The 11,767-nt window shown below is 44.0% G+C and overlaps 1 protein-coding gene across 1 annotated transcript; it reads left to right on the top strand.

Moving 5' to 3' along the window:
• The first annotated feature begins 660 nt into the window (after positions 1-660).
• Positions 661-11,407, top strand: LOC136421012 (serine/threonine-protein phosphatase 6 regulatory ankyrin repeat subunit A-like). Its single transcript, XM_066408159.1, has 17 exons — positions 661-869; positions 1,290-1,377; positions 5,284-5,373; positions 6,480-6,578; positions 6,756-6,860; positions 7,026-7,115; positions 7,289-7,387; positions 7,563-7,661; positions 7,782-7,880; positions 8,270-8,368; positions 8,553-8,651; positions 9,437-9,532; positions 9,719-9,850; positions 10,168-10,308; positions 10,569-10,659; positions 10,849-11,097; positions 11,268-11,407. Exons 2-17 carry the CDS (start codon positions 1,294-1,296, stop codon positions 11,405-11,407), a joined length of 1,812 nt encoding a protein of 603 aa, XP_066264256.1. The 5' UTR covers positions 661-869; positions 1,290-1,293.
• The last annotated feature ends 360 nt before the right edge of the window (positions 11,408-11,767 follow it).

Here is an 11,767-nt window from a genome sequence, read left to right as displayed (position 1 = left end):
AGGGCATAGCTAGGTGTAATGAATACACGGCAGTGAGGCGAGTGACCGGCACCTACAAAGCAAAATACAAACGGGAAATAAAACTGGCCCTGAGACGTGTGAACTGTTGTTTACATCCAGGATTACACTGGGTTGGGCGTCATACAGACTGTACGGCATGTTCAACACCCCCTGAAGTAAGCAAGATGCCCACTGTATTCAAACAAGGTGGTCGACAGTGGGTGTCTTCAGCGGAGAAGGTTGGGGAATCCTAAAGCTTGTTGTGCAAAAAAAATGGGCGAAGACTCAGTCTATAACGTTAAAGGGAATGCTTTTTAAATGTCTCCAGCAGGTATTTTTATCATTCTTCCAACAATGGATGAACTGAACTGAGTTGACACGACAGACGTCGTGCGTAGAGATGTGTAGAGAAATAGTGTACTTAAAGTAGCCCCTTGCTTCAATGCAAATCGCTACATAGAGATTAATGCAATTCAGATGTAGGGAATCATACAATGTGTGCACTTTGAGCCTCTGTATTACATAAGGTCAACAATCATCTAAGCCATACGCGACCGATTCTGGCCACAGCCCTTAAAGATATCGCGCTAAATCACGAGGTCTTTCAGCCCGTTGCTACGGAGTGCGTCATCGCGTGCGCAATGAATCATGGGAGCGTTGCCCGAAACCTTCTCACCTGCGGACGTAACGGACCAGCTCTGACTTTACGGCGCCGTGAGGCCTCACCTTCCGGTCTGGATACGTCAGAGCTTACAGGCTTTGGTTCCTGTTGAGTTTAAGAACCTCACAGAGGTCCTAAGGCCGATAAAAGGTCGTCAATCTCTCGCAAGACACTTCTGGAAAAGTGCAGGTAAACCCGGAAGTTCCAGGTGTGTCTCGTTACACTTGATAGGTGTAGGAGCATCCTATAGTAAGTGCAAAGAATTTAAGAATTTGAGCTCATTTTTCTAGCGTACAGATGAACTTTTGCTGTTAAGATGTAACATGTTTTTCTATGGCTTTGTTAGCGAAATGATAGTGTTGCATATGTGCGTCTAGAGACGATTCATGAATTCATCGTGTCATGTTTGTACTTGTGCGCGCTATTTGGGCACGTGTTATCATTAGTTGGTCCCAAAAAGAACGCTTAGAAAATAAGAGTTATCTGTGTGTGTGTTTGACTGAGTTTGTGTGACATGAAAGACGACATAAATTGCAAAAGTTTCCGCTATTTTCTACGGTTTTGATAATATAAGAAATGACATGGTGGTCTTAGTGCGGGTAACTGGACAGGTGTTGTGTATCTATAGCGTCATGACGGATGGAAGTGGGCGGGAGAGGATGGAGGAGTCCGGGTCGGAGGACGAGAGGAATAAGAAGAAATACGTCGATAAAAGGGTAGGATAAAATGTTTTACATAGTACATGATATTTCCAGATTTATCAATGGTTATACATGGTTAACTATGAACGATAAAAAAGAGAGGGGATGGAGAATGGGGGGGGGGTCTTATTACTTAGAACCCCCCCTTCCCTGGCAGTTATAAGCATTTTGAGTTTGATGATGTGAAGGCCTCTGCAATGCTGTATCCCAAACTATTCGCCTAATGGGGGACCTTTTACCGATTCACATAACAGCTTTCATCATCATATCGGGCAGCTTGCCCGGACTAGGGTTGCTCTTTCCCTCCAGGCAACACGGTCCGCCATAAGTTGGTCTAGATGTTCAGACCTCGCTCCTACATCCCCAGCAAGTTGGTCTATGTAGGTCCTTCGGGGTCGCCCGACAGAGGAATGCCCATGAGTTGGCGCCCAGAGCAGGAGTTCGCTTACTAGCTCTTCTTTGTTTCTGTAGCTGTGTCCTGCAAACCGTACCCTTCTCTCTCGTATGGTTGACGATAGGGATGGTAATGTTCCATACAGTTCCGCTCTAGTGGGGTGTTGTTTCCAGGATTTATTGAGCACAGCTCGAAGCATGCGGGTGTAGGTTCCGTCAAGCTTGTTCTCAAGTTTCTTGGTCATTGTCCACGCTGAAGAACCATACAAAAGCACAGATTCTACCACAGCCCTGAAGAAGTTCATGATGTCCGGTAATGTGAATTTCCATATTGGCCTTAGGCCGTTAAGTACCCCCCAGGCTTTAGATATGCGTATGCAAACATCCTTCTCTGTGGAAGATATGTCACTTCCCAAATATGTAAAATGCTCAACTTCCTTGAGTTGTGTTCCATTAAGGGACTTTATCTCGCCATGTTGATTAAAGCAGATGTATTCAGTCTTCTTGGCATTCACATACAGTCCTACCCCAGAGGCCGCTTCTTCCAGTGCATGTAGTAATGTTTCTGCGTCCGCGACTCTGTCTGCAAGTAGAACTAGATCATCTGCATAATCAGCATCTGTGATCAACTTGGCAGGATGTCTTCTGCTCCTAGCTTGCTTCAGGGTGAAACCAAGGTTGTTGTGTGGGTCGATAGAAGTACGCAGAACATAGTCTAGTGCAATGATGAAAAGGAATGGAGCGAGTGTGTCTCCCTGGAGTACTCCAGCATGGATGTGGAAAAAGTCTGTGTCCCCATCAGGTGAGCGAACCATTGATTTGGTGTCCTTGTAGAGCATCATCACAGCGACCACTGTTTCCTTCGGCACACCATAGGCTATCAGTATTTCGGCCAGCTTCTCTCGATGCAGTGAATCGAATGCCTTCGAAAAGTCCACGAATAACATGACAGCTTCTAGGTTCCTTGCTCTGACTCCTTCGATGATTCGCCTCACTGTCAGAATTTGCCCCAGAGTTGATCTGTTCTTTCTGAAACCATTCTGGTTTGGACGTAAGACTTTCTCAATCTCGGGTTGGATTCGATTTCGCAGCATTGCATTGTAGACCTTGGCAGCAATTGGCATAAGTGTAATACCCCTATAGTTAGCAGTGAGGGACAGGTCTCCTTTCTTAGGAAAAGGGAGTATGCATCCTTCCCTCCACGCCTGGATATTACTTTGCTTGTACATCCCGTTACAGCAGTCCAGCAGTATGTCGTTGAATCTCCTGGTCTTCCAGACTTCAGGAGGCACTTCATCAAGGCCAGCTGCTTTTCTGTTCTTAAGTGTCTTTAATACTACCTCCAACTCATCTTCACAGAATGGGCCTTTCCTGATAGGAAGTTCGTCCACAATGATTTTCTGCACTGGAAGATCTTTGATGACGGGAGGTTTTCCCAGGAGATTCTCGAAATGATCTTTCCACTTCTGAACCCTTTCTTCTTGGCTGGATGCCTTGAGTTTTGCTTGCGTTGAACGTTTCCGCCCACATACAGCATTAACAGTTTGCCAGGCAAGAGAAGATTGTTGGTTAATTGCTGCTAAGTGGATGGAGTCTATTTGATGTTGTACATATTTCTGCTGCTCACAGTTATATGCATTCTCTAATTCACGCCTTGCTTTCCTATATTTACTGGTATTTGCTCTAGTTGCTGCCTTATTCTTCTGTTTTGCCAGCTTCTTAAGGGTTTCCCGTTTTTCAAGTACATATTCAGTCTCCCATGGCACCTTTCCCCTGTGCTTTGGCTTTCGGGGTATGCACTTTTGAGCTGCTTGCTTGTGTGCGGATATATGTGCTATCTACACATGGAGAGATGTCTTCGACCTGAAGTTGCTCGAAACGGTTGCGCAGTGTGATGCTGAATTCATCCTGGATTTCCATGTCGCTCGAGAGCTGCTTCCAGTCATACTGAGGCTTCTTCAGGCACTTGGTGCTGTTCGCACGAAGGCTCAGTTGGAATCTGGCTGACACAATACGATGGTCTGAGGATACACCTTCAAAAGTGTTGTATGCTTCACAGTTGTGGGCACTATTGATCCATTTCTTATTGACGAGGATGTAGTCAAGTTGTGCCATTGCCCCATTCGGATATGTGTGGGTCCACAGTTTCCCCCTCTTCTTTTGAAAACGTGTATTGAGACAGTACAGCCCATTTTCAATAAGAAAGAGTTCAAGGTGCTTACCGTTCCTGTTGGAATCTTCATGGTAAGTGCACTTGTTATGTTGACTCAGACCAAGTTGTGCATTCAAGTCTCCACCAATGATCTGTACATTGTGTTTTGGTGTGGAACGGATCAGAGAAGATAAATCGTCATAGAAATCTATCACATCCTGTTCATATGAGACATTTGTAGGACAATAGCAAGATATCACAGTGACTTGTGGGTTGCCATTAAAGTTAGCAATCACAATCCGAGGGGTAATTTTCTCTATATTACCCAGTGCTTTAAGTGCATGAGGACTGAGAAGAATTCCTGTGCCTCCTATGGTACTGTTCTTAGAGTTTTTCCAGGAGGATGCAGTTATTAGTTTCCAGCCTTCTGCCATATCATGATATTTCAGAACTTGATCTTCATGGAAGTACCTGTGCTCTTGGATGCAGATGATGTCCACTTACTGTTCGATGGCTGAGACAACAAGTTCTGATGCCTGACACAGCGTCTGCAGGGTGCGCACGTTGAATGTTGATATAAGAGTTGCTTTCTTGCATTTCAGCAGTACGTGTTTCGGGTCCGTCGTAATCCTTTCGGGGTCTGGAGCCGGCCCCGTCTCTCCATTCTGCCCTCCTTGTTGACCCGCGCGAGCGATGCGGTGTGAGCGTCTTGGATTGTCAAGAGTCCTTAGTCTATCGTTAGCGTCCACCCTCATGTTACGAGGGTGTTAAATAATGCGGTGATTCGCCACGTCTACCACATGAGGAGGTTGAGGTCACATTTAACACAATTCAAGAACTTAGGAAAACGTCAATGAAATAATAACCAAACATGTGCAGGGTGGGAGGGCCTCCCACGCCGCCCGCTCGAAAATAATGCCTCTATCTAACAAAATAAACAAAAGAGAGAACACAAAAGGCACTGTAAACCCTACCTAAAGTAAATGACACGGATACAGGCCGCTAGGATCCACTGCCCAAGAGGATTGCGATGTTTGCAGGCCCTCTTGGACAGAGCTCTCCTACAAGGCAGCCATTCTCCGTGGTGACCTCTGACCTCTCCTCTAACAGCTTTAGCAGACTTGATTATGCGTTCCTTCTTGCCTATCTGAAGCATATCTATGCATATTTATATATATCAATTATAATTAGATAGCAGTCTTCCATGTGAGTTAACTTGTTTTCAATGATACCGATGTCTATCTATGGATGTATTTCATGTCGGTCCATCAACAATGTTCCCGCATTTGTTAGTTTAGATGTAAATTTTTCCACTTGCTCCACATTACTGATGTTCTGATTGAAATTGTTTTCACCGTTGTTTTATGTCACTACAGGACATGTGTGAGGCTGCAGATGAAGGAGACACGGACAGAGTGAAGCGGCTGTTAGCGGAGGGAGTCAATCCTAATGCTGCTGATCGCTGGGTTAGTTACCGTGTCTTCCTTTCTCGGGTAATTCGGTGGCAACAGCTCTGCTTCAACAAAGGAAAACTTCACTATTGACATTTTGTTCACATATGGCGATGAAACATTAAGGGCTGTTGCATGCACGAAAAAGCGAAATGAGGGAGAGCAAACCGCTTACGGGACGGACTTTATTGCACGACAATTGTACAGGGTACAAAGATGGCAACAACTATCAAACATAATACAAAATTGAAGTATAGAATAAAACTAAACATTCCAATTATCAATACAATACGGGCTAGAATAAGTCTTTGAATTAGAGTAGGGTTAATCGTTAGTTTCGGTATTTTTTTCTAATGAGAAAGCAGTCGTTTAAATATTTACCTATTTTTGCAGTGTGGGGGTTGATGCATTTAAAATATACTCAAAACAGTCTGTAGCATCGAGACTCTTAAAACGTATTGTACTTGATTTGAGAAATGTGAATAACTTATTACGTAAAACATCATATCTTTGCCTGATGACACCCCCTCCCCCAAACCCAAACCCACCCTCCGTCCCCGTCCTCCTCTTTGCACTGGCCAGGCTCCTCTGCTCCGAAAGCCCCCAAATGCTTGTTTTCGTTCGTATTAAGTACTTTGGAGACAGAATGTCCAGGTGTAATTGAGGTCACGTGGACCGTCCCCAACCTATTCCGCTTCTTACTGAATGCGCAAGCATGACTCAATGACATAGTTGGAATCTTTTATTTGCACATGGGAGTGGTGTGCCGTTCACCGTAGCACCTTCTCTTGCTACGTCACTTTATCTGTAACGTATCAATGACATTTAAGACAAACCAAAACAATTCCTTAAACCTTCAACACGTATGCCAGTCATTTGACATTCATCTTGTCCTTTGCGGTAGGTTTGCTGTCTACAGCTAGGTTGTTTCCAATATTGTACAATTGTCCGTCCTGTTGTCGTACCAAAGACTGATGTGTTTTACAGCAAAGAACTCTCCTGCTCTCGGCAGCCCGGGATGAAAGAAATACAAAATATAAAGTCACCAAACCTATCTATTAACATATGTGTACATTTGTCTTCCTAATGTCATACCGAAGACCATCTGACGTGTTTTACAGCAACGTACTCCTCTACATTGGGCAGCCCGGAGAGGCCACCATGGAATTGTATCAGCTTTACTGACAGCTGGTGCAGATGTGAGCGTTCGGGACGAGAAGGTAGGTAGACTGCATGATTGTCGTAATACAAGACACATTTCCATGCATCTTGTTAGGATTTGAGATTCATCTTCTACAGAGCGGTAGGTTTGGTGACTACCGTTATAACTGTCACCAACATAAGTGTACATTTGACCTCCTATTGTCATACTGAAGCCTATCTGACATGTTTTGCAGCAAAGTACTCCCCTGCACCTGGCAGCAATGAATTCGACTGGCCAATATGAAACTGTATCAGCTTTACTGACAGCAGGTGCAGATGTGAACGCACGGGACGAGCAGGTAGGTAAATTGATGGCTATGATACATCACGTGCTCCCGTATCTTCACTCATTCCTTTATATAGCGGTAGGTTTAGTGACTTTTGTTTAAATAAAATGCCAACAACATAGAGCGTACATTTGTCCTCCTGTTGCCATACTGAAGACTACCCGATGTGTTTTATAGCAAAGAACACCTCTGCACCTGGCAGCCCGGGATGGCCACGTATCAGCTTTACTGGCAGCTGGTGCAGATGTGAACGCACGGGACAAGGAGGTAGATAGACCGATTGTTGTGAAGTACATGTATTTCTGTGTATCTTGTAAAATTTGACATTCATCTTCTACATATAGCGGTAGGCTTGGTGACCACCGATCGAACTGTCACCAACAGAAGTGAACTTTTGTCCTCATGTTGCCATACTGAAGACCATCTGACCTGTTTTACAGCAAATGACTCCCCTTCACGAGGCAGCCCGGAATGGCCACCATAAATCTGTATCAGCTTTACTTGCAGCTGGTGCAGATGTGAACGCGCGGGACAATGAGGTAGGACCGCAGGTAGACTGACTGTAGTGATACAAGAAATATTTCTGTACCATTTATCAAAATTCATCCTCTACATAGCGGTAGGCTTGGTGACTACCATCAGAACTACCAACAACAAAAAGTGGACATTTGTTCTGCTGCCAAACTGAAGGCCATCCGATGCTATCAATTACAGCAATACACTCCCCTGCACGTGACAGCCGTGTCTGGCCACCGTGAAACTGTATCAGCTTTACTGGCAGCTGGTGCAGATGTGGACACACGGAATGAGAGGGTAGGTAGACTGACTGTTGTAATGAAAAAATCTCTATTATCTTGTAAGATTTGACATTCATGCAAGCGTTACATATGTCCTCCTGTTGCCGTACTGAAGACTATCTGATGTGTTTTACAGCAATGGACTCCTCTGCACCTGGCAGCCCTAAATGGCCACCATGAAACTGTCTCAGCTTTACTGGCAGCTGGTGCAGATGTGGACGCACGGAACAATGCGGTAGGTAGACTGACTGTCACATTTCCTTGTATCTTGTAAGGGCCCTGTCATACATGTGCGTATATTCAAGTGCGCGTGAGTTGCGGATGAAAAATTGTTGGGTTGATGTAAAGTTTGAAGGGAAGAAGTTGTTTTCTACTTTGACCCAACGTTGTGCAGCCTAATTATTGAACCAAAGAAATAACTTATTTGGCTGCAGGCTTAATCGACAACAAAAACTTGTTAATACGCAACTCACACGGACTTGCAAATACGCACAAGTGTGACAGGGCCCTAAGATTTGACACTCATTTTCTACAAAGCGGTTGGTGCGGTGACAACCGTTTAAACTATCACCGTTTTCATGTGTCCCCTTGTTGTAACTGAAGACCATCTGATGTGTTTTACAGCGAGACACTTCCCTGCACGAGGCAGCTGAGAGAGGCTATCATGAAACTGTATCAGTTTTACTGAAAGCGAATGCAGATATGAACGCACGGAATGATGACGTAGGTAGACCGTTGTGACACTGTTGTGATAAACGATTTCTGTGCTTCTTGTGAGATTTGAACGTCATCATTCAAGATGGTATATTCGGTGACTACCAGAAGAACCGTTACCGACAAAAGTGTACTTTTAAATTTGTTCTCCTGATGCCATACTGAACTGACAATCTGATGCTTTTGATTGCAGCAAAATACTCCCTTACACTGGGCAGCCTGGTATGACAACCATGAAACTGTATCGACTTTACTGGCAGCTGGTGCAGATGTGAACGCACGGAACAAGTGGGTAGGTTGATTGACTGTCGTTATAGATTATATAGTACTGTGTCATACAGTACGATTCTAATGCTGTTTCTCTGTAACTAGTATAAATCAAAACGCCATAAACATTAGTGAGAATAGAGTGCAGTAAATCTTGGTTTCAGTAACCAGTCAAATGGCTGAGCAAAAGTGTTTGCTGAGGCTTGAAGGTTGTCCCTGACAAGTTCGTTGTGTACATGCTCTATGGTACCAGGAATATTTACAAGTTCTATGGGATGACCACACTTATAACACTTATAAATGCCGGTTGGAAAGATAGACTGGTATAACATCCCTGAGCCCTAAGCCTTCAACAATAAACTAAACTGAAAAGGCTGCTGCTGGGCTGGGTGCCGCTGTCAACCAATTTTAGTTGTTGAGAGGGGGGTGAATGCCCCCGGGTACCGTAAAATGTGGTTTCTTGTTGGCTAAGACAGTTGGTTGCTTAGCAGAGGGTCTTAACTATAATTTAAAAATTTGACAGTACTATTTCAATGTGGCTCGTGACTTGATGTGGTTGCCTGCGTCAGATGGTTGCGCTGCCAGGCTTGTCTGCAGATACATGTAGATTGGCTGCTGAGATTTAGAGAGACAGGGATCCGAAATGGATCCACGCGAGAACGATAGTGAGTAAGTGATATATACATATGCATACACATATACATATGCACGTACAATTATTGGATTTTCTTTTCGACTTAACTAAAATTGAATGATTGCGACTAAGAATGGGCAAATCACCCTGTTCCAAGCCTGTCGCTATCCCAACAGGGAAACACCCCCCTTCATGATGCAGCTATATCGGGTCATCCCAAGTGTGCGGAACTACTGCTGCAGCACGGGGCTGATGCAGGCATTAGGGACAAGGTAAAGTGTCAGGCTAGTCGAATTTTCTGGTAAATAACTGACCACCGATCCAGAAGCATAATGGTAACTTAACTTCTTTCGGGAAAGAATGAAAACAAAGTCTTTGATATGCAACTTTTTGCAGGTATACAATGTTCGATCTATTTCCGTGCAAACTATTGAGTCATCAGACATGTTTATTTGCAGGAGGGTCTAACGGCGGAGGACATCGCTGCAGATGAGGACACCAGGGACGCTCATCCGCAAAATGAAGATGAGAAGGAACTAATACTTCATGGTAGAAAGGAAATACTGACGCTTGTCCGAGAAGAGAAGAAAGTGAGTTGTGGCAAAACGTATATAGTCGCGGTGATATAGTTATAAATATATGACAAATCATATGACTAAAGAATCTAATTATCATTTTTTGTAAAGATGGCTGTACATTTCATTCAAAACTATTCTGTTCGAAACTACTAGTACCATTTGAAGATGGTATGATATTGATACTTCTGTTTGCAGTTCCCATTGGTGCGTATGCTGGTCTTGAATTTGCAGATTATCCCTTCCTCTTGGAAGGTTAGTTGGAGATGCATTGTGATTATCATCGGCGTAAAGGCCTTCAGCTATTCACTTTTACTTGTACGTGTTTACAGGGGGTCTCCGCGCGTAAAAATGAGTACGATCCTGTACTCGTCCGGTTCTATGAAGAAAAAGGAATGACTGTGGCTAAGAATGACTGTCCATTGATACAAGAAGCAGCAAAAGAGAGTGGGAAAACAGTAAAGCAAGTAAAGGTGAGTTGCTTTTATGGTGACTGATCTTGTGGGCTAGCTTGCCATGTTGCAGCTTACTAAAGACTGCAGAGAATAAGTTTGTGGCGTAAGAGGTAAGGAACTTTAGCCGGAATTATTGAAGTAACATGTACAAAAACTATATTCAATGACGAATATCACTGTAGCAAGTATTGAGTATTGACCTCATCAAGGCGTAGACTGACGAAAATGAATTTGATATCAGATCTGGATAACAGCGATATGATTTGCGGCGATTTCAGAACTTCATCGGTAGCTACCGCAAAAGTAAGGGCGGCAGTAAGCGGAGAGCGCCCACAGACGACATGGCGGCTGGGAAAAGCGGCATTACAGGTAAGACAAAAGGGCAAGCTAACAATACTCAACGGCCATGTATGCATTTTGGACCTGTGAAGTAGTTTGATCACAGCTCTAAAGGTATACTTGAGTCAGTCTATCACTCTACCAAGAATGTTAATCAAACTACTTTACATGTACGAGAAGCAAAATGTGTCCAATGATACGGTTTCTCTTTTCGCCCAGGAGACAGCAGTGTCCCGCTCGAAATACAGCTGCGTGGTCCGAGAATGCAGCAGCTGTACTCCAAAGCCTGCCGCCAGGGGGCGCTACCGGTGCACAGCACGCTCGGGCTCGTGGTTGGTCAGTTCAGATCCGGGAAGACCTGTGTCGTCAGGAGGCTGACGGGAGAGGAGGCTGTGGAGGATGAACCGATAACAGACGGCATCGAGATTTCACAGAGCGTGATGACCAAAACCTGGCGCAAAGCAGAAGGTGATGTTCGATTACTTTAAGTCGTATCATTTGTCACGAAAAGCTACACACTAATGCATGCCCGTTTACTGTTGGTTGAAACTCGTCAAGCTACCTTCGACTGATATACATGCATATATATATATACTTATGTAGATATATTTTACTGATATGTTATTCTTCTATCACAGAAGAGCCAGACGAATTTAAGGAAACAATGGCAATTCAGCTAGCTGCAGGGAACAAATTAAACACAGGAAAAGGGACGTCGTCACAAACCCAAGAGGCACGAGAGAAAGGCAGCGCCAGGAAAGGCTGCAAAGGTATCTAAATTTGATTAAAGTTCGTACTTTTAAATGTACATGATAAGTACATAAAACGACAGTTCATGTCTCTATGTATTTACTTAAATGATTTGGAATATATGAACTGTATCATCAAGGATCATCTCTTTTGCGACTTGACCACAAAACATCCAAAGGCTAGTACCCCATGACATTGACTTTGCATGATTCATTCTAAGCAAATCTGTCAATGATTTCTGAAAAACAAGATGCCAACAGAAGGATTTTGTGTTTTGACCACCTTACAACCATTTGGAAATACACAGCCAAGGAAACGTCGCCCCAAAGGAACCTGTTATGTCATTAACTAAGCTTTGCTTAGGTGTTATGTTTTTTAAAGTTGAAAT

The sequence above is a fragment of the Branchiostoma lanceolatum genome, chromosome 15, assembly GCF_035083965.1.
Source record: "Branchiostoma lanceolatum isolate klBraLanc5 chromosome 15, klBraLanc5.hap2, whole genome shotgun sequence".
Lineage (NCBI taxonomy): Eukaryota > Metazoa > Chordata > Leptocardii > Amphioxiformes > Branchiostomatidae > Branchiostoma > Branchiostoma lanceolatum.
Note: the sequence above shows the minus strand (reverse complement) of the source record. Positions and strands in the feature narration are given on the sequence as shown.